The sequence below is a fragment of the Brachypodium distachyon genome, chromosome 2 (assembly GCF_000005505.3).
Source record: "Brachypodium distachyon strain Bd21 chromosome 2, Brachypodium_distachyon_v3.0, whole genome shotgun sequence".
Classification (NCBI taxonomy): domain Eukaryota; kingdom Viridiplantae; phylum Streptophyta; class Magnoliopsida; order Poales; family Poaceae; genus Brachypodium; species Brachypodium distachyon.
The window spans coordinates 45,238,635-45,259,923 of NC_016132.3; the positions used below are offsets into that span (position 1 = coordinate 45,238,635).

The following is a 21,289-nucleotide window of genomic DNA, read 5'->3' on the forward strand; positions in this document are numbered from 1 at the left end:
CTCCTCTGCGGCCAGCTAGCTCTAGATATATCATCGCCGACTGCACGTCCGTCCCGTCGAGACGAATGCTGAATGATTGAGACGATCATGATATTTTTTTTTCCTTCTTCCTTTTTTTTTTGCCTTTCACTATTCCTACTTTTAGTTTTATGATGCAAATTATCCAATCTTACCCAACGTGACAAGACTTGCTACTTTTACCATGTGAAGTTTGTTTTAGGATAACTAGGGGGCATAACCCTGCTTGCACCGTTTTAATTAAACAAGAGAATCAGGATACAAGGAATACAACGGTAACATTTGCCCTAGGAAACACGAGAGAGAAAACCTAGGCTCTCGAAACAGGCCAAAGGCAAAAGCTATGCACAACAAGGAGCACCGATGATGTAGTCGAACAATGTCGATCTACTGAACCCCCATGAGACTATGTCGTCGATGTAGTCTAAGGGTAGCATGCAGTCGAGGCCGCACCACAACACCTATGTGGACGGCATAGTCGAAGGGCCATGTGCCACACACCGAATTGCCGCCGTGATGAAATCGAAGGGTGACTCACAGCCGAAATCACGCCTCCACCTTTCTTGTACCATCATCGAGAACCGACCATAGTATATTGGTTTGACATTGTATATGATAATATTCTTTGCATGCGTGAAAGTTTGAGAAACAACAAAGACAACTTACATTTTGGAATGGAAGGAGTATAAGAAATCGTATTTTGTCCTAAGTCAAACTTCTTTAAGTTTGACCAAGTTTATGAAAATAAATACCGACATCTAAAAATCCAAATTAGTTTTGTTAAATATGTCATTATATGTATTTTCGTAGTATACTCATTTGTTGTTCTAGATCTTATTACTAGACTTTTCTATAATCTTGATTAAATTTAAAAAAGTTTGACTTAAGACAATCATTAGAACTTCTTATATTTAGAAACAAGGGGTATTTCTTTTTATTGTTTTTCACAGACATAACAGGTTGACCCGTGCATTAGGCTGATGTAGTGCATGCCATCACCAAACCGCTTTTACCTTTCAGCCCGCTCGAACGTAATGGAAAAAACAACAACCACCCACCGACTCTATTTGTAAAATCAACTTATTCCTAACAAAAAAAATCAGACGATTTTGATAGCAAAACAAAAAAAAAAGGGTTGAATGACTATGTGCGTGCATGCCAAGCTGGAGTAATTTTCTCCATGAATAACTCCATGCAGATGCAGGTTTGCACGTCACAGATAGACTGGCTCACCCGATCGAAGGGCATATATAGTACCACGGCCACGATCGAGATACGAATCGTGCTCGCATGCAGCCCTGATCACACCCCCACATGAAGATCTATCACAGAATCTAATCAAATTCAATTCGTATGTGCGTGTTGCTTATGCTTTACTGTGGCATGGCACATACTCCACGTACGCTAGGGTCCAAAGGTTCATAGAGTGATCCATCTCTAGAACCACTGCGTGGCCCAGCCTAAAAGCCTAGACAATCTATCGAGCCTCTCGAAAGGTACGTAACGCTCGCGCATGCTGCTGCTGATCGACTCGTTTTATGGCGAGATCAGCCCATTGGATAACGCTGAGGTGGTGCCGTTGGACTTGATTTCCTTCCCATTTGCGGTAAATTTGCCGTGCGAAGACTCCCATTTTCCTCTCGTGATCACCTTCATCTCCATGGGATGACCATGACACCTCCCTAGTCTGGACCGTATTTAATTTACTGCTGCGCTAGCTTTGCTAGCCCCAGCCTAGGCCGTTTACTCGACGGGCACTGCGTGGCTTCGCCTAGAGCTTCCCTCAGCTCCCTTTATTATTGCGGCTGCCTCGATGGAGAAAGTTTAGGTTCTTCGTTCAGAATTGTGTACTCGCAGTCGAATTCCACTCACAGTTGATTTTAATGTTCGAACGGTTCCTTTGTTGACTTTCTTAGGAGTACTTTGAACTAGCTTGCTGATCAAATCCATCAATTAATTGTATTCTCTCGAACCATTAGCCTCTGATCGGTTTCTGAAAGTGCAAAAATCACTCTTACAGTTTCAAATCTGGAAAAATTGCAAGTGTGCAGTTGCACAGATTAATTGCAAAAACCACTAGTCACATAACAAAAAAAATGTAGCTATACACTTTCACCTCAACCCAAGTGTGTGCTTTTGTTTTCAGATTTCGTCAAAATTTCTAGTCTAGAAAAAGGGTTAAATGAGAAGAAAAAAAAAGGGTTTTGCTATATCTAAGTTGCCTGATTTTTAGTTAGATATAAGTTAATTCCTCAGCCGTTGGATATGATTTGTGCTTTAAGATTTGAAACGTATGATGAAAAAAAAGGGTAAATGCGATATAGATACTAATCTAACGGCTCTGATTGTTCAACTTAGATTTAAGCCTTTTGTTTAAAAATTAGGCAACTTATATATAGCCACGCCCAAAAAGAAAAGAAGAAGAAAAATCATTCCAGCCAATAGTTTAGAGTAGGAAAACGACTGTTTCCCATTTACAGCTCCTTAATTTCCTCCTGGAGTGCGCGCCTTTCCTCCGAAGAACTGGCAAGTGTGCAATCTCCACTGCACGCACAATGATATGAAGTACTCGATTCGTCAATTTGCACCAGGAGCGCGCATATTCCACTCGATTCGTCAAGCATACAACTCGGAAAAAAAATTAAGATGGAATATTAAGCCCTGGACCAGCCTACGTATGTATACGTAGGGTTCCTTCAGAAAAAAAAAGAGGCAGGTGCTGGTGCTGTTGCGCATGAGGCCTGATCGGAGCCGGTGGTCCGCTCCACTTGCGCGATTAGGACGCCGGGGGTGCCCACGGCTCAGTGGGCAGAATCATCAATGATTGAAGGTACGAATCAAGACGGTGCTGCCCGGGGACATGGAGCTTGTTTCGGAGACATGACGCACGGGACTTTACCGTTTACCGGTTACCGCGGGCTTTGCTTAAGAGCTTTTAGACCTGTCATGGCAATCGAGCTGTGCTCAGCAATTCCGCATGCAGGATCACGGCTAGCTTGTCTCCTGTTTCTGCCATGCATGCATAATTCCACATGCTTACTCCGTCCAACAAAAGATGTCTCAACTTTAACTAAATTTGAATGCATCTATACACTAAGTTATGTCTAAATACATCCGAATTTTGACAAACTTTATACATCTTATGTTGGATGGAAAGAGTGACATATTTCTTTTTGTCTCGCTATATATTTTCAGAAACATATATATGTTTTGTGGGCCGGGGCTAGATAATTTAACTGGATTTTGGTGTGTAAGATTCGAACAAACCGATGCACGTTCCGTAAATAAGGACACATTAGTCTTATCCTAAGTTAACCATGTTAGCTGATAAAAAAAGTTAATATCTACAAATCGAATAAACACATTGTATATGACCTAAGCCTTGCTCAGGTGGTTAGGTCTCTTATGATGAAACCGGCATAGTTAGATTCGAGTTATAGAATTGACAACTTTCACATTTACCTGAATTTAATCGGCGCTAGCAACAGTGGAGAAGCTAGGTGGGTCATGCTCCACCCTAAAATTTTAGTCTCATGTATATATGGTTTAATATAGATAAAGTAAGCTGAAAAACAATCTCTTATACATGAAAAGGCAAGAAAATTCCAGTTGACCCCCCTAAACTTTTGTTCTAACTCCACCACTGGCTAGCGAGGTGCATGCATTTGTGCTGTGTTTTTCCTAGAAAAATAATATGAAAACATAAACGTAGTACTAGTAGTAGTTTGCAAATACTCTACTGCTCCTAGCCTCCTAGCAACATGCATTTGAATGGTGTATTCATTGATTCAATCAATTCTTGATTTTATGGTCTGCACCTGCAAGCTGCAAGAGGCACGCTATTACTCGGCCATGGCAGGCTGGCAGCGAATCCTCGTCCTAGTCAGAGTAGCAAGATTGTCACCAGTGGCTGGCTTCACCAATAAATATTTTCCAGCGAGCCTGACTTGTGACGACTGTAGCTTGTAGGCGACCCTCGGGTAGTACAAGACCATCATTTTGAACTCGATCACTCCGAGTTGACTTGTACGCGTCCATATCAACGTATTCGCCGTTTATTTGCTCCATTAATTGATTGCTCTCCCTCGTCATTAATCCACACCATTGATCATTGATGGGTAGCCTAGAATCAGAACCACACAGCGACTGATGTATGTGTAGGCTCCGTGTTGAAACCACTGGAACACCATGAGCTGCCGCTTTCCGTTCGCCCAACTGGCTCTGCCTGTCCAAGTTACTCTCATCCCACTAGCTGGTATAGCTAGCGCTACTCTGCACGTCTCCTGTGCACATCGCATTGACCCCTCTCGCTTTCCAAAACACTGCGTCCACAAAAGTACTTCCTCAGTCCCATATTAAGTGATTCAAATTTGTCTACACATGAATATATGTATGTCTAAAAAACGTCTAAATACATGTAATAAAAAATCACTTAATATAGAACAGAGTGAGTATTTTTTTCCCCACGAATTTGCAATCAGACTATATCACTCCTTGATCATGCATATTGCAAAAACTGATCAAGGTTGATTGTATGATATCAGATTTCATCACCAAGGCTATGTTTTCCTTTTTTTCAAAAAGTGTACACTATGTATATAACTATATGCAAATATGTTGTAATCATATATCACCATATTATATGAGATCAGTTCATCACCAAGACTATGTTTTCATTTTTTTTTGCACGGTATCAAAACTATTAGTGTACACTATGTATACAAATATGAATAACATATAATCATCTTCGCTACGATTTAAGAGATGTGGTGACTACTGTATGCCTACATGGACATGGGTGTGCACAAGTTTTACTATGAATTTCACAAGAAATATTACGAGAAAATTAATGGCCTCTCACATTGTTAATAAACACGTTCATCATTTTATAGAAAAAAAACTGTAGCTAAGACATGATCTTGAACACTGCATTTTCCACCATCATAATATGGAAGTTACCATGTTCAACCGCTGTCTTGTTTGTGGGTCGTGATTGTGTGTCGATGTCCTTGGAAGTGGTGTCTTGGTGAGATGCCAGTGTGATTCGTAGGAAAGTTGGTGAGATGCTAACTTCATTAACACCAAGCAGTAGGATGAGTGGGTGTGATGCTGCTCATGCGATGATGTGACTTGAAGTTGCGACCTAGTTTACATTATGTGGTGAGATTGTTAGAATTAATCTAAATTATGTTCGAGTTTGAGTTGGAACCGTGGCGTTTTCCATGTTTAGCTAGTTGGGTTTTGAGTTCTAGTATGAGGTTAGTTTTTGTGAATCTCCTTAAGTCCTAGTCAGTGTAGGTTTTCATGTCCACGAGCTTGATCTTGTAGGTTCGTGTAAGAAGATGGAGTATGTAAGAACTGTGTTTGAGAAATGCAATAAAAATAAAAAGGGTGTATGTTTCTTAGTCGGCGATCATAACCATCCAATTAAGATTTTCTCATCATTTTTACGTATATGAATCTTGCATGAATCTCCGTGGTTAGATCTGATGATTGTTAGCGTCAACTTAGAAATAGTTATTTTTCAGTCGCCTTATAAATAGCAAAACCGAAATAACAAAAGGCACTGCAGGTACCTTTGGCCATGACTGTGATTTCACATGAGTGTATGTGATGTGATCGATATTTGGGCTAAAGCCAACAGCCTAATGGAGTACATATAGCAGCTAGGTTATATAGAACTAGCATCTTCTATTAACTCTCCAGTATGTTTTTGAACCGCTCTAGCTACCACGAGCGGCGGACGTTCATATATAGTCACTGGTTAAGCAACACACAGAGTAGAGCCGGACTAGAAAGTAGGGTGCTCACAAGCTCCCATCAAAGGTCACTCTTGCCCATGATCTCTGGATTGTTTCGTTGGGTTTCGATCAGATCGGAGTGGTCTTGCGTGACTAAAAGGGAAGAATAGTGTTATTCCAACCAAAACTATTCCAGATTTGCAACCAAAGACAAGGACCCTGTAACTCCCACCCTTTAGCTATACAACTGGGTACAAAGAGTAGAGTGGACCACGCCACGCCCCCTACCGAGGTCCAGGATATCGCAGGACAGGCGTCGTTCCGTTTTTTCCTTTTTGTACGAAAAGTTGTTGAATCCGGGCATCATAAAACAGAGGGAAATACTGGAGTTTGTAGGCGTAGTCGGCAGCAAGAACTTGATCCGCACCGCCAGACTCCACCCGGCCGCTGAAGGCCAAGCGTACGGGGCCTCCCCAAAACCCCTATAAAACCCAGTGTACAGTAAAACCCACCACAGACGACTTCACAGTAAAAAAAACACACGCGCAGCCAAGACCACATAAGCTCAACAGAGTCCAGAGTCCAGACGTCGTACTCCAGATCACCCGATCGAATCGAAGAAGCAGCTATAGGCTACATGGACAAGGAGCAAGCAGAAGGCCGCCGCGCGACGTGGGTGCCCGGCGCCGTCATCGTCGGCGCAGGCCCGTCGGGGCTCGCCGCGGCCGCGTGCCTCAAGGCGCGTGGCGTGCCGGCCACGGTGCTCGAGAGGTCCGACTCGCTGGCCTTCACGTGGCGCCACCGCATGTACGACCGCCTCGCGCTCCACCTTCCCAAGCGCTTCTGCGAGCTCCCCCTGCTCCCCTTCTCCGACAAGTACCCGACTTACCCGTCGAAGAAGCAGTTCCTCTTCTACATGGAGGAGTACGCCGCCAAGGCCGGCATCACACCGCGCTTCGGCGCCAGCGTCGAGGAGGCCGCCTTCGACGCCTCCGTGGGCGCCTGGATCGTGCGCTTGGCGGGAGGCGAGGTGCTGATGGCCAAGTGGCTCGTCGTCGCCACGGGGGAGAACGCCGAGCCGCACATCCCGGAGTTCCCTGGCATGAGCCAGTTCGGAGGCCGCGTCATGCATACGTGTGACTACAAGTCCGGGGAGGAGTTTGCCGGGAAGAAGGTTTTGGTGGTGGGGTGCGGGAATTCTGGCATGGAGGTGAGCTTGGATTTGTGCCGGTATGGCGCTAAGCCCTCCATGGTGGTGCGCAACACGGTAAATACAATGAGCTATCTATCCTCTTTGCTATGCATAGCTAATTAGTTTCTCTCCTCCTTGCTCTGTTCTGTTCCTTTGCTTTTGCCCACATATATGTTTCCGCGCGAGATTGTTCTTTCGTGCCCTTCTTGCTTCTCGGGCATTTCCCCATCGGTGCCTATTTCACACCTTGCTTGTTGCTATCTGTTTCGACATGTTCCAATCTGCATGGTTATATTGGGCATGTTTAAGAACAAATAGAACTTATACTAACATGTGTACGACGTTGGATGTCTTGTCCTATAGTATAGTATGTTATCGGTCCTCCGTTTTGTTTTTCTTCCATTAATTTTTACTACGAGTATTAATAGCTCGCTTCATTTGCGTCACCGTGCGAGCGATCACACAAAATCTAAGTACATGGGGTCGGTATTTGTTTTGTGCAGGTGCATGTGCTACCTAGGGAGATGCTGCGCCTCTCCACGTTCGGCATCGCCATGGCTCTGCTGAAATGGTTCCCAGTCCAGCTCGTCGACCGGCTGCTCCTGGCGGCGGCTCACCTCGTCCTCGGCGACACGGGCCAGCTCGGGCTTAGACGGCCCAAGACGGGGCCCATTGAGCTGAAGAACCTCACGGGCAAGACCCCTGTGCTGGACGTTGGGACGCTAGACCACATCAAATCAGGCAAAATTAAGGTTAGTGGCAGCCGGCTAGGCTTCTTCCACAAAAGGGTTGTAGAGATTAAGACTAGTCAAAGTGTCGAAAACGTGAGCCCTGCGTTCTGCTATACTATCTAGTAGTGGGCCTCTCCTGAATCTGGCATATCAGCCAGAGGCCTTTAAGGCCCGAACACGCTTTTCCTTCCTGGAAAATGGCCAGTTTCTCCCTTTCCGCCGCTACGCTACACTTTATAGACGACTGCACATGCAATGCTTTTATTTCCCTCTGTCGAATTTCTTACCATGTTCTGTATGAAAACTGAAAAGATCGTCTCGATCGATCACCAGGTGGTGGGAGCAGTGAAGGAGGTAACGAGGCGAGGGGCCAGGCTCGCGGACGGCAAGGAGGAGCAGCAGTTCGACGCAATAATACTCGCCACGGGCTACAGGAGCAACGTGCCGTCCTGGCTCAAGGTAAAAACACATAAAAAGGACTCCCTTGTTCGTTTTTGGTCCGTATAACGCATTGCCCCCGTCACCTTAATTGCCTGCGCTCTTTGCCCTTCTAGTGTATGCGGGACGGGCAGAGGCAGCTCGTGCCCTTGCCTGCGCTGAGCCATGCCTTCCTTTTTTCTCTCGCGCCAAGTGATCGAGTCAGTGACTCACCGTGGTCCGTGGGCACGGGCATGGGCGCGCCGAGTAGGCCGCCGCTGCCCCCACAAGCGCGCGTGCCGCGTATAAGCGTGCGGGACTCGAGAATTTGGATATACGTATACACTTGGGTCAGGCGCCGGCCGATACTTGTGGATTATGGAATCCAGAGTCTATTTCCGACGGGAGCATGGGACGGCAAAAGGCTATCCTACTATATACCAAAAGTATTCGAGAATTTCCACGACTTGTTATGCAAACGTGTCTCTGCATCGGTCAACTTATATGAAGAATAGTTAGTCCCGCCGGAGTCAAGCCACAAAAATTAGTCAACTTGATTGAGTCTAATTAATTAAGGCACAGAAGATGATAACTACTGTATGTACTCGTCCCTCATTAAAAGCTCATTTAAAGCAAGACCTGCATAAATTGACATCATGTTGAAATATGTATTGACTGACCCCCTACCCTAGGTCGTACAGTTAAGCAGCTTGGCCGGCTCTTAACTGATCTCGTTTTATGTTCTCCTTTTGCCTGAAATCTGCAGTGAACGTTAATGAAAATGGAGGGTCAATCTTCATCTTTACAAGTTAGAACAAGTGTATACATATGCCCTGCTATTGTGGCTGTACCCTATATATGCCTAATTGTTCCTGCGTTACAGGACGGAGGTGATGTCTTCACAAGAGAAGGTACCCCCAAGGCCCGCTTCCCAAACTGCTGGAAAGGACGGAACGGCCTCTACACCGTGGGATTCTCGCAGCGGGGGCTCCTCGGCGCCTCGTCGGACGCACTCAGCGTCGCCATAGATATACATTGCCAGTGGAGAGAAAGAGAAAGGCCCACTAAAAATGTGTTTCAAGTTAATAACTCTGTTTGATTCTCTAATGGAAATGTACAGGGTTTAATTAGGAATTTTGCGTGCATACAGCACCATATGCTCCATGCTCGATGTCGGAAAGGAAACTTTCCAAATGTTCGGACGATGTTTAATACTAGCACGGTAGTATGTGTAACATTTCTTTTCTATATGTAGCGCGCGCGTCGAAACTTACCTTGCCGCCTCAGGCCAGTGGTCATTTCGTTTTGATAGGTTTTTGTCTTCATTCAAAAAGAACCTACTACTCCGTGGGATCCTCGCAGGAGTATTTATTTACATTGCGGTAGGAAGGATAGTATAGATTCAACAAACGCATGTTTTATACTTTCGCTACTTTGGTTACACCGTTACAGTCTTGGAATTTTTGGTTCGTTCCTGTGCAGAAATTTTAGAGTTTTCAGAATTTTTTTTGAGAATCGAGAGTTTTGGGAGTTAAGAATACACGCACCTTCCCCTTTACATCATGGAATTTCGGTGTATCTATGACGGCCTGCCATCAACCTGAGCAACGTAGCCCAAGAGAACAGTTCCGTCCTGGCCCATTAAGCTTTCTGATTCAGGCTGTAGGACCCTTCCACAGTTCCACTCACATGGGCTGGCCAATTAAGGTCTTGAACGAGTTTTTGTTTTCGTCTCTGTTTTTCCTTGGCACTCCGCAGGCTGCACTCGGCGTCTCGGCCGCCGCCTCTGATCCTCTCTCGGTCTCTCCTTCCCGCCATCCCATCGTAGCACACAAACCGTCCCTCCAGGGTCCAAGCTCGACTTCACCTCCGAAATCCCAGCGCGCTAGCTGCCTGCGTACACAAACTGCTCTTCTGTCTTCTCCCCAACCCACCCATCAGTCCATCACCCATGCCATGCGTTATCTCTACTTCCGCCCCAACACAACAAGTCGGGCGCGCGCCTGCCGCGACAGCCTTCTCGCCCACCTCGACGCCTGCGCCTCGCGGGCCAACTTAGCGGAGCTTCATGGGCGGCTCGTCCGCGCGCACCTCGGCTCCGATCCATGCGTGGCCGGCCGGCTCGTCACCCTCCTTGCATCCCCTGTGTCGAGGCATGACATGCCTTACGCGCGCAAAGTGTTCGACAGAATGGCCCAACCAACCGCCATCGTCTGGAACTGCATGATTCGAGGGTATAACAGTTGTCACGCCCCTATGGATGCGCTGGAGTTGTTCAGGGCAATGCGTCGGAGCGGAGTGTCCCCTGATAATTACACGATGGCCGCTGTTGCACAATCGAGTGCTGCATTTGCTAGCTGGAAGGGGAGGGCAACTGGGGACGCAGTCCACGCCTTGGTTCAAAGGATTGGGTTTGCATCCGATCTGTTCGTCATGTCAGGCCTTATTAATTTCTATGGTGCTTCCAAAAGTGTTGAAGATGCAAGGAAGGTTTTTGAGGAAATGCACGAGCGGGATGTGGTGTCTTGGACGTTGATGATCTCAGCTTTTGCACAGTGTGGTCAGTGGGATAATGTGTTGAGGTCACTTGACGAGATGCAATCAGAAGGCACTAAGCCTAACAAGATCACGATTATAAGTCTCCTTTCTGCGTGTGGCCAAGTGCGGGCTGTGGACAAAGGCCTGTGGGTGTATGCACGGGTTGATGAATATGGCATTGAGGCTGATGTTGATATCAGGAATGCACTCATAGGCATGTATGTGAAATGTGGATGCATGTCTGATGCATGGAAAACATTTAAAGGCATGCCTATAAGAAATACTAAATCTTGGAACACTTTGATTGATGGGTTTGTGCAAAATGGGAAGCATAAAGAAGCACTAACAATGTTTGAAGAGATGTTATCAGATGGTGTAATACCTGATGTGATTACTCTCGTTAGTGTCTTATCGACATATGCTCAACTTGGTGATCTTCAACAAGGGAGATATTTGCACAATTATATCAAAGATCATGAGATCCACTGCGACATTATCCTTCAAAATTCTTTAATCAACATGTATGCCAAATGTGGTGATATGGCTGCAGCTGAAATCATTTTTGAAAATATGGCACGGAGGGATATCGTGTCCTGGACAGCTATGGTTTGTGGTTATGTGAAAGGACTTCAATTTAGAACAGCATTTAACTTATTTGACGATATGAAGGTTCGAGATGTTATGGCAAGTGAAATGGCACTGGTTAGTCTACTTTCTGCTTGTTCACAGCTTGGAGCACTTGATAAAGGAAGAGAGATACACTCTTATATAAAAGAAAAGAGCGTCAGAACAGATATGTGGCTTGAAAGTGCCCTGGTCGATATGTATGCAAAATGTGGATGCATCGATGCAGCAGCTGAAATATTCAGTAGAATGCGGCACAAGCAAACCCTCGCATGGAACGCTATGATTGGAGGTCTTGCAAGCCAGGGACAGGGAAAAGAAGCAGTTGCGCTCTTTGAACAATTGCTGAAGTTAAGAGATCCAAAACCTGATGCCATTACTCTGAAGGTAGTTCTTTGTGCCTGCACACATGTAGGAATGGTTGATGAGGGGCTCCATTACTTCAATTTGATGTTGACCCTTGGCATTGTCCCTGATAATGAGCATTATGGTTGCATAGTGGATCTCCTGGGTAGAGCCGGGCTGCTAGACGAAGCTTATAATTTTATCCAGAAGATGCCGATACAGCCCAATCCTGTAATTTGGGGATCACTTCTTGCAGCGTGTAGAGTTCATCACAGGATGGAACTAGGAAAAATAATTGGACAGCACATCATCGATTTAGCTCCTAATGATGTGGGAGCACATGTGCTAATCTCAAACTTACACGCCGAAGAAGGTCAGTGGGATGATGTAGAGCAAGTAAGAGGGATGATGGGAAGCAGGCGTGTAGAGAAGTCACCTGGTCACAGCTCCATACAAGTTTAGACATGCTTCATACTTCATCATGTAAGTTACAAGTGAATATCTGATTTGACTAGTAATACACAGTTGGCAGGAGCATTGCCACTATATCAGTGCAATTTTTGTCTTACTCCAGAGACATCAGACACGATATACTCCGCTGCTCAGTATAAATGTAACCTAATAATAGGCGTAGATCAGCATACATGGCAAAAAAAGAACATCTGTCACAATCTTATGTTCGATGTATCTGCAAAGTCCGATAGACTTGGTGGAACTAATCATGCCAATAGTTGCCACTACACCTCATATTATCCGTGTTCACTTTTATTTTCTCCTATTGTCCAAAATTGTGAAACAAATCATGCACGTAAATCATGCTATATCATGCACACATGCAAAATTTTGTACAAAAATTTGCACGAAATCCGGTTTGATAAACTTCTGCATATCTGGTAGCTTGATCTAGAAAAAAGTTATGTGCATAATGGAAGTTATGACTTGCAAATTGTATGTAAAAAATTTCAAGTACAAGATCAAGAGAAATATGCTACCTGGAGAGTATGTGCATAATAGAAGTTGTGACTTGCAAATCATATTGTAAATTTTCATCTAGTACAGGACCTAGAGAAATAGTAATTCTGACATATTTCAAGACATGGGAAATATAACCACTTACAATGTTGTATACCGTTGACTCGTTGAGGGCTTGCCAATTGCTCAATTACTCCATAAGAATCAGGGCTATTCTACGTTCATTGGCTGTGATATTCTATTATAATTGTGTATTTATAAGAATTTATAAGGCTATTTGATCTCTGTTTTTCTGCATGCAGTCGTCCATAGATTACTGATGAATTATGTTAGTATGTTTCTTTAGATGAAAAGGGCATCTCCTGTGTTCCATTTATTGAAAAACGACAAACCAAACAATCATCGTTCAGCAGTTCAACACATGAAAGGCCCTAACAGCCAAGCAAAAAGGGAAAAACTAAACCAGCTGCACCAAGCCACTCAGAGGAACATCCATGACTCACGCCAGAGGAAACAGAAAAACAGTGAGAAAACATCTCTGGCCCTACACTCGACTAAAACTCAGATATCTAACCAACAACAGATGCATCCACCTCTCTCAAAAAAAAATAACAGATGCATCCGACAACTGACAGCATTTGTAGGGCTTGACAGTTCCACAGCGCTAGCAGCAGCATAGATCTAATCATGCTATATTCTTAGACAGTACTTTTGGTTTGTTAAAATTTCATTTAGTATTGATGAGTCTTCCTATATTCTTAGTACTTTTTGGTTTGTTAATAGTTATCATTGCAGTTAGTCCAAATGTTCTAACTCGAAAGGAGGTTCGCCGTATAGAAGTAAAGTTCGCATACTTGTCGTTTGTGTCCTTTGAAGTTCTTCAAATTATATCAGAAATGTTAAGTCAGCACCTATTTTGGAGTCGAAATTCTCATCATTTCTCTTGTAGGTAATACAGTTTTTTACCTTTCAGAAGCTAGGATGTATCAAAACCTCTGGACATCCCAGAAAATAGTTAATACTTGCATTATTTCAGTGAATTAACTCTTCGGGTACATAGCCTTCATTTAGATAACGAAATGGTATGAGAAAACACATCATTCCGACAGACTTCCTGGCATGGCTGGCTGTAATGCCCTTCTTGTATGTGACTGCTCAGGTGCCTTAGTGGTTCCAAGGGATCCAAGCATCCAGCCCCAGAAGATGGCCTCAAAGAAAGCAGCTGAAGTTACTGGACTGTGCGGCTACAGGTTGCAGCTGAAGGCACCATGAGAGTATACTTTATCTCTTCCGTAGGAATCCAAATGTTGCAGTCATGTTATTCCGTTTTCTGTGGCTCACCCCATCCTTGTACTGTTGCACAGGCCTGCAGTTCAATTTTCTCTGTGCAGTGGAAAAAGGCTCAAGAAATCAACCAGCAGATTGAAACAAGGTATCATCGCTAGCCTAACTGACCAAGAATCACTCATATATGCCGCACAAGGACATCGCAAGTGAAGCAAGCCATCACCGGGCTGAAGCTGTGAAGCAACAACGTCGTTGCTGAAGCATGGCGTCGTCGAAGATGACCTGCCTGTTTTTGTCGTTTCGTTCGTGGCTTTTGACTTATTTTAAGCTGTTGTCGCCAGCATTTTGCTTTGTTTACCGCATAAGATTGTGTCCCCAGCACTACTTGCTCCCCCTCGTGGTTTGTAATTCTGAATACTGGTCTTGTTGAAAGCTGTTTTGAATGATTTTTGTCTTTGATGAAATAGTATGACATGGAACAGTAATTAAGTTTGTGGGTGCGGCACTGCTTGATCAGTAGAGTGGTCATATCAGAGAGGCAAGGCCAGTGTCTGTGCGACTGTGCCGTCTATTTCGGCAAAAGATGACAACTTTTGTAGTTGAGCAAAAGGCTGTGCATGCTGACTGTTAATGAACCCTCCTGTCTCAGCTTAACTTGGCGCTGTGGCGTACAGTACACATGCCCAAGTTATCACGACAGGTTGACCCATGTTTCTTTTTCATGTACTGATAAGCTAGCAGCAAAAACGTTACCAAGGCTTTCTAGCAAATTGCCTTTTGCGGTATGGTATTGGTAAGGGACTATGGGAGACAGATAAAATTTCTGCTGTAATGGCTTAGCAGATATTCATTAAGCCAAATTGATTAAAAAGAAAAAAAATGGCCCATGCAGGTCTCGAACCTGCGACCTTCGCGTTATTAGCACGACGCTCTAACCAGCTGAGCTAATAGGCCTTGTTGATTACGTCTAAGCACAACAATTATCATTTTTTTCTACTGTGTACAGAACCAATGTTCAAAATAAAATAGGAGATCATGGTATATAAAGGAATGCGAATTTAGGACGCAAACGGCTGGGATTCTCGAAACCTTGAGGCTGCGGTCACCGGCATGTGCATCTATTCAGCACGGGACCCCCAATAAATGCATGTGACAAAAAAAAAGTGTTCCTCGAAAAAAAATGTACATTTCCACTGTTTGCTTCCGATTTTTCTTCTTGGATCGCACATCAAAGTTCCAACCAACGCTATCATAACATCCTGTGTCAAACGGGGATTCATCAGTCCGCTCCAAGTCGATATTCATCAGAGACCAAATGTAATGATGTGAAATTTGGGTTTGGTGGATTCACGACGACGGGGGAAACGCTTCCTACAGGACGTGGCACGTACGTACGTTTGCGGTGTGGCAAGGCATACGGCTGCTACTACACACCACCGCACCGCACATATAGACGCCACGGCTGGAGTGGTTCGTACGTGTCTCGGTCCGCGCGGCGCACGTGAGAGCGAAAACGGACGCCACCTTTCGTCAAAAAAAAAAAAAAGGACGCACGCCACCTCGGCCGCGCCGTGCAACGCCAGGCGGCAGCCACACGTCCTTCATGCGCCGGGGCAGCGCAGCTAGCTAGAGGCGGCACGTGAACACGGTGGTCCGCGTCCGCTGCTAGCTTCTGCGTTGCGCAGCCGTGCCAGCACACTTTCCTTCCGCCCCGCGCGCGCCGCTCGCCACAGTCCTTGCGCTGCAGCCGTAGTATAGCCATACCAGCTACTCGTACTACTCACTACTCAGCCTACTCTACGAATCTACGATGCACGGTGCGCGATGCCGGCCCGAGCCCTGAGCGATCTTTTCTTGCATCATGCAGCGTGTGCTGGCCTCGGTAGTCACGAACGGACGATGGCCTTGTGTAGGGAAACGAGTTCCTCGTGGTGCATGACTACGTAATGTACGTTGTCGGTATGTCAACGGTATACACAGACTTGTTCGTGACGGAGTCGAAACATGTGACTAGCAACTAATGTGATCCCACGTACCATTTCGACCGTCGGATGAAAGCTTACGCGAACGGTACAGAATAAGACGTCACAGACTGTTACAGAAACTCATATCCTTCCGTGCCGTGCACCCACACCACCTAGAAGAATCTGCCGTCGTTGGCTGCGCCCACACCGATTTTCAGTAATCGACTGACCGGCTGTCAAGTGGTACAGTTTGTACAGCCAACCAAACGTGGGACGCCGATACGATTCCTTTTTCCCCGTGCACGGTATACATCCCCACACCACATTTTTCAGTTAGGTGCACGGACGTCCAAGTTACAAGGACTACAGTACACCTGAAAGCTTTTGCCGGACTGTACGGTGCTGCTGATAAAAAAAACTGACTGTATTGTTGTGTTATGGTTTGTCACGCTGATCACATTTCCAAAGGCGAAATTGTACAGCCACCACCAGATGTGGCGATGTGCTAAACCACGACAGCCGTTGTTTCTTGCTCTCAGATTCAGGCTTTCAGAAACTTGTGTGCGTGCCTTTCGTGGTCCCCCTTGATTTTTAGACCTGATTCGGCATGGCCAGGCTGGTAAACTTAATGGTTAACGTTTCATAAAATGAACATGATTTATAAGAATGGCAAGACAGGACAGACAGTGAAGTTGTCAGATACTAGTACTTTCTTAGTTCTGAGGTCGGGTAGATTCGTTGAGTCGATCTTGATCACGGTGTGGATTTGAATGGCACCAGGAAATGGTACTTGTTTAAGCTCTAAGAGAAGGGGATCCGAGATACGAGATACTCTGACCTAATCAGTAATCACAATATTTTGTATCACCACTGTGTATGTGATCGTGCGTGTATTTCTTTATTAGATCATCTCTTCCCGGCACTAAAAGTCTAAAAGAAAAGGATGCCAAGTGTTGCGGTTAAAGAAAACTCAGTTCAGCAGGGTCAAAGAGAAGATTAAGATTAAAAAAAAGAGAAGATTAAGATGCTAATTAAGCTCGAAAGTTTCATGTCATTGTGATTTTCGGAATGCAATTTTTACGATGGAACCACCCCCGCGATTTACAAAAACATGTTGGCAGCACCAACGACCCCGCAGCTGCTGTTGTTACTGTCGCTGCCACTACTACCGCCGCCAATGTTGCTGTTATTACTGTCGATGTTCTCTTCGCCGCCGCCTCCGTCGCCGGCCGCTCGCCACGCGGACGCCGAGAACAGCGTGCGCCCGTGCCACCCGAGCGTGAGGCACCCCTCGGCCTCCTCCACGGAGTGGCCCTCGCCGGAGAACAGGCCCACCAGCATCCTCGCCTGCCGGAGCGCGCCCGGCCCGAGCGGCACGGCTCTCAGCCCGGCCCGGCCTAGCCTGTCCCGCCACCGCGAGAGGGGCTCGTGCCTCTCCGTCCGGGCGGCGCCCTCGTGGCACACGATGTCGCAGATCTCCCTCTGGAGGTAAGCCTCGGCCATGGCGGCGTTGCTGCTCGCGCCGGCGCTCGTGGCGTCGAGCGAGTCGAAGACCGCGGAGTAGTAGAAGAGCGCCTCGGTGAACCTGTCGAGGAACCCCGGCTTGTTGTGGTCGGCCTCTTGCTCAACGACCGTGAAGATCTTGGGCCGCAAGGACGCGACGCAGTCGAGAACGGCGTCGATGGGCGCCTGGGCCTGAAGATCGGCTGGGCTGGCGAGGAGGCGGTGGAGCTGGAGCACGGAGTTGACCGCGACGGCTTCCCCGGGCGCGATCTGGAGCATCCACGGGTGGACCTCGTCGAGGGTGTTGGCGGCGACGCCGCGGAAGGAGAAGCGGACGCGGACGGAGCGCGCGAGTTCGGCGAGGCGGAGGCCGACATCGCGGAGCTCGTCGCGGCCGCCGGGTGGGGAAGGCGGGCCAATGCCGGTGATCCGGAGGAACGGCGGCCCGCCGGGGCGGAGAGCGAGGGCCTGGATCAAGGCGGGCCACTGGAGGCCCTGCATGAGGCTGAAATCGACGACGTGCACGCTGTCGCAGCCGTGGAAGGCCTCGAGGATGGCCTGGTTGGCCGTGAAGTGCGCGAACTTGAGGTAGGGGCACGCCTCGTAGAAGTGGTGGTAGAGGAAGGCGTGCTCCGGGTCGGCGGCTGCCGGAGGAGTCGGAGTGGCGCCGGCAGGAGGGGACAGGAAGAGCCGCCTGGATAGGGCGTCGGTGAAGTGCACGGCGACGCGGCCGATGCCGGAGGAGGTCGAGACGGCCGCGAGAGAGGCGTTCGCGTCGGCAAGGAGGGCGGCCGCGGCCTCGTGGTCGCCCGCCTCCACGGCACCCGCGCAGCTCATGAGGAGGTGGACGAGCCGGATGCCGGCCACCTCCTCCTCCGCGCGCCGCATGGCCAGCTCGGCGGCGGCAGAATCCCGCGACTGGAAGGGTGCAGCGAGCTCGGGCAGACAGGGGACGCTGTGCATGTCCGATGCCGCGTAGTAGGCCGTGCCGTCGTCTGGCACTGCCGCGGCCGGGGGAGGCGGGAGAAAGGACGGCAATAAACTGCCGTCGACGCCGGAGGATAACGGCGCGGGGTCCATGGACCACTGGAAGGGGAACGAGCCCATGGCCATACGTCGGCCGGAGGGAGGAAAGCGGTGGGCGGATGGAAGTGGACGCTGCCTGTGACCGAGTGACGACCTTGGCGCTCGGCGGGCGGTGTGTCACGCGTGTAGATGTAGAGCGTGGGGGCTCAGGGAGTGACGTTGGAAAGGTCGGGGTAGCGCACGCACACGTGGAGAGCCGTGTAGGAGCACGGGGCGGAAAGGGACACGTAGACAGGGCACGGGAACGAAGGGAGCGGGGAACGCGTCCGGGCGCCCCACCCAAGGAACCACCGTGGGGCTCCCCCTGTCCCTCCTTGCCTTCTGTCAATTCCTGTTTCCCGATTTTGTCTCGAAACACCTCGGAGTTTGGAACCCTGTAAGTAAACTTTACTGAAAAGATGCGGGGCAGTAAGAACATTTGGCGCCTATTTTGGTCGTCAGGATTTTGAGAAGGCCTTAACAAATCTGGAAATTTCGAAATTTAATTTGGATTTTAGAAAACCAACTTGTTTGCCTAGCATGGAATTGGCTACACAAATTCAATCTCAAATTCTGAAATCATGTCTGTATCTAATCCTAATTCCTCTCTAAAATGCATTAGTTTTCTAGGTTTGCGTCTTAATTCTACAAATCAATTTCATGCGTTTTGATCGATAAACATAACATGCCTTTGTTGCAGTCCACGAAGCCTCTTGAAGTTTATTTGGATCCTACAAGAACATAACCTTAACCAGACCCTCAATATACCAAACCCTTTGAGTTGATTAAGAAAAATGGTTGGAGAATCAATTTCGTAGAACGAAAGGTTGATTTTTTATATTCCCTCCGATCGATAAAAAGTGTCGCCCATGTTGTACAAAATTTGTACTAACTTAGTACAAAATGGACGACACCTTTTATGAATCGAAGGGAGTAGCAATTATATGGCTGACACCCTTTGGCATAGAAACCCATATATGATGTAACCTATAGAACTTAGCATGCAAATTGCACCAAAGGTTCACGTACATGCGTGAATAAGACCTCATTTAGTTTTGGTTCATGATCTTGTATGCCTACTATCTCGGCGCTCCAAAAAGCATGCATGACTTATTTAAGATTTTTGTGGATTTGTTTCTTAGTACCAAGTACTGGTGCCATGGGGTTTTATATATAGATTTAGCGCGCACACAAACTGTTTGGTGCACCATGCACAAAGGAACCGGCCCACAAGGCCACAACAGTTCGCCCACTGGCCACCGCTATGTGCTGTTATTATTTTTTCTTTTTCTTTTAAAAAAAGTTAAGTTCCATGTGCTGTAAACCAGCAGTCCAGCACTACTATCCCTTACTCGGAAATAAGTTATTAGTTGCGTTGAATGCACCCAGATTTGCACTCTGCATGGCTTCATCGAGCTAGGCTAAGGGTAGAAGAAAAATGCAAATTAGGAAATGCCTGACCCTTGGCGAACACTTGCATAACTGTGTTTTTGCATAAATTAGCCCCGATTGTACAGTACTGGCAAAAGAGAGAGGACAAGGACAGTGCAGAGCCAGCCTTGCTGCTTAATAAATTAGCGACCTGGTTTTGATCCTTGACCGAACATTTATATGCGCGCTTGCGTGCGCACACACACCACAGGGTGCGCTTGACAGGCATTGCTGCAGCGATTGCTGATCCGTTCCAAACATTGGCAATCTCAGGTTCAGGCAAGCGCAAGATTCATTCGCCGTCCTACTCATGGATTCTTCACGTAAATTCCCTTCGTGGGCCCACTTACCAGAATCCGTCTGCGCTGGTTACAGAGCATGGGTCGTTAGGCTGCGCGCGGTAGAAGCCGTACGTGGTCCTACGGCTACAAGGCCGGTAAAGCAGAAATCGGCCGGCCTGCGAGCCTGCGACCCATATGCATCATTGATCGGGTGGTCCTGATGCGTCGTAGCACTAGTGTGCCTTGCAAGGCTGTAACTACAAAAAATTTGCATGTCAAGAGACGCATCCCCCCGTACTTGCCCTGGACCGTAGATATCTTTGCCTCCTGCCAGGCTATGTGCACTTGAGCAGCACCGAAAGCGCCACCACACCTAATTAAGCTCCTGTGGAATGGTCTTCTCGTACTCATTTCGTGCTCCGAGGCTCCGGGCACATGATATGGACCAGGCAGCGGATCCGACGGCCAATTCCATTTCCTCAGCAAAATGTGCTATCTTCAGCTGGTTCTCTCCTGCTCACGTATTCATTTTTTTTATATGAGCCATCTACGATCGCCGATCTTAGTCGTCATTTGTACTGTTCCAATTCACGAACCCTAGCAAGCAGGAGAGCTCAGGTACGACATGAGACTTGATTTCTTTAAACCGGTTGAATTGGCAGATAAGTTGCTCGTTTTTTCAATCATTGCTCTGTCACCCCGCACGTAACAACGAATTGCATTTCTTTTCCTTTCTGGTGTAAATTGTGTTAGATGCAACGATGCTTTCAACTATACGTATATCCGTAGATTCTATCTATCTTGGTACTTGGATTCCAATTCTGCCAGGAACACTCAGCATGAGTTTGGTCTTTCTGGATACACCGATCATCAACTTTCGCAGAAGTAAAATTAAGGCCATGAAAAGAGGAGCATCAGTCCTTGATCACAACATCAAACGCATATGTCGTAATCTATCAGCTGATTGCATCCATCTGTACTTGTCAAGAGGTCGGAGGTTTCTCTCCTTTCCGAGCTTTTTTCTTCAAAGAGCCAAAGAGGCATCCATCTAATTCACACGAAATGGTTACAGAACAATGGGAATAACACGTGCAATTAGACGGTCCATCATCGATCAGGCTTAAGAAACTAATCAAAGAATTAACGAAAGAACATCACGCAGCTCAGTCACCATCATTCA

The 21,289-nt window shown here is 47.0% G+C and overlaps 3 protein-coding genes and 1 non-coding gene across 12 annotated transcripts; 2 read left to right on the forward strand and 2 right to left on the reverse strand.

Annotated features, from left to right (window-relative positions):
- The first annotated feature begins 6,165 nt into the window (after nucleotides 1-6,165).
- On the forward strand, nucleotides 6,166-9,347 carry LOC100837373 (probable indole-3-pyruvate monooxygenase YUCCA4). Of its 2 annotated transcripts, none has more exons than XM_024458461.1 (4): nucleotides 6,166-7,026; nucleotides 7,455-7,703; nucleotides 7,995-8,141; nucleotides 8,983-9,347. In XM_024458461.1, the coding sequence occupies exons 1-4, from the start codon at nucleotides 6,397-6,399 to the stop codon at nucleotides 9,196-9,198; spliced, it is 1,242 nt and encodes a 413-aa protein (XP_024314229.1). In that variant the 5' UTR covers nucleotides 6,166-6,396; the 3' UTR covers nucleotides 9,199-9,347. The 2 variants fall into 2 exon arrangements, with proteins under 2 accessions (XP_024314229.1, XP_003566937.1); XM_003566889.4 differs by having other exon boundaries at nucleotides 8,016-8,141; nucleotides 8,983-9,229.
- A 494-nt stretch (nucleotides 9,348-9,841) lies between these two features.
- On the forward strand, nucleotides 9,842-14,354 carry LOC100837674 (pentatricopeptide repeat-containing protein At3g22690). Of its 8 annotated transcripts, none has more exons than XR_002964139.1 (4): nucleotides 9,842-12,089; nucleotides 12,925-13,102; nucleotides 13,738-13,852; nucleotides 13,943-14,354. XR_002964139.1 is itself a non-coding variant. In XM_003566890.4 (2 exons), the coding sequence occupies exon 1, from the start codon at nucleotides 10,056-10,058 to the stop codon at nucleotides 12,066-12,068; it is 2,013 nt and encodes a 670-aa protein (XP_003566938.1). In that variant the 5' UTR covers nucleotides 9,842-10,055; the 3' UTR covers nucleotides 12,069-12,089; nucleotides 13,738-14,354. The 8 variants fall into 8 exon arrangements, 1 of the variants encoding a protein (XP_003566938.1); XR_002964140.1 differs by having other exon boundaries at nucleotides 13,738-13,828; XR_002964138.1 differs by having other exon boundaries at nucleotides 12,912-13,102; nucleotides 13,738-14,354.
- A 391-nt stretch (nucleotides 14,355-14,745) lies between these two features.
- On the reverse strand, nucleotides 14,746-14,819 carry TRNAI-AAU. Its single transcript has one exon. It is a non-coding gene; the product is annotated as a tRNA-Ile (tRNA).
- Nucleotides 14,820-16,831: 2,012 nt separating this feature from the next.
- On the reverse strand, nucleotides 16,832-18,726 carry LOC100837983 (DELLA protein SLR1). The gene has a single exon (XM_003566891.4). It carries the CDS (start codon nucleotides 18,443-18,445, stop codon nucleotides 16,931-16,933), a length of 1,515 nt encoding a protein of 504 aa, XP_003566939.1. The 5' UTR covers nucleotides 18,446-18,726; the 3' UTR covers nucleotides 16,832-16,930.
- Nucleotides 18,727-21,289: the final 2,563 nt, after the last annotated feature.

Bases quoted from the DNA above. Each gene is read 5' to 3' on its own strand.
- LOC100837373 (XM_024458461.1), top strand. From the start codon at position 6,397: ATGGACAAGGAGCAAGCAGAAGGCCGCCGCGCGACGTGGGTGCCCGGC. The intron at 7,704-7,994 runs GTTAGTGGCAGC...AAAACTGAAAAG, and splicing joins TCAAATCAGGCAAAATTAAG to ATCGTCTCGATCGATCACCA. The intron at 8,142-8,982 runs GTAAAAACACAT...CCTGCGTTACAG, and splicing joins ACGTGCCGTCCTGGCTCAAG to GACGGAGGTGATGTCTTCAC.
- LOC100837674 (XM_003566890.4), top strand. From the start codon at position 10,056: ATGCGTTATCTCTACTTCCGCCCCAACACAACAAGTCGGGCGCGCGCC.
- LOC100837983 (XM_003566891.4), bottom strand. From the start codon at position 18,445: ATGGCCATGGGCTCGTTCCCCTTCCAGTGGTCCATGGACCCCGCGCCG.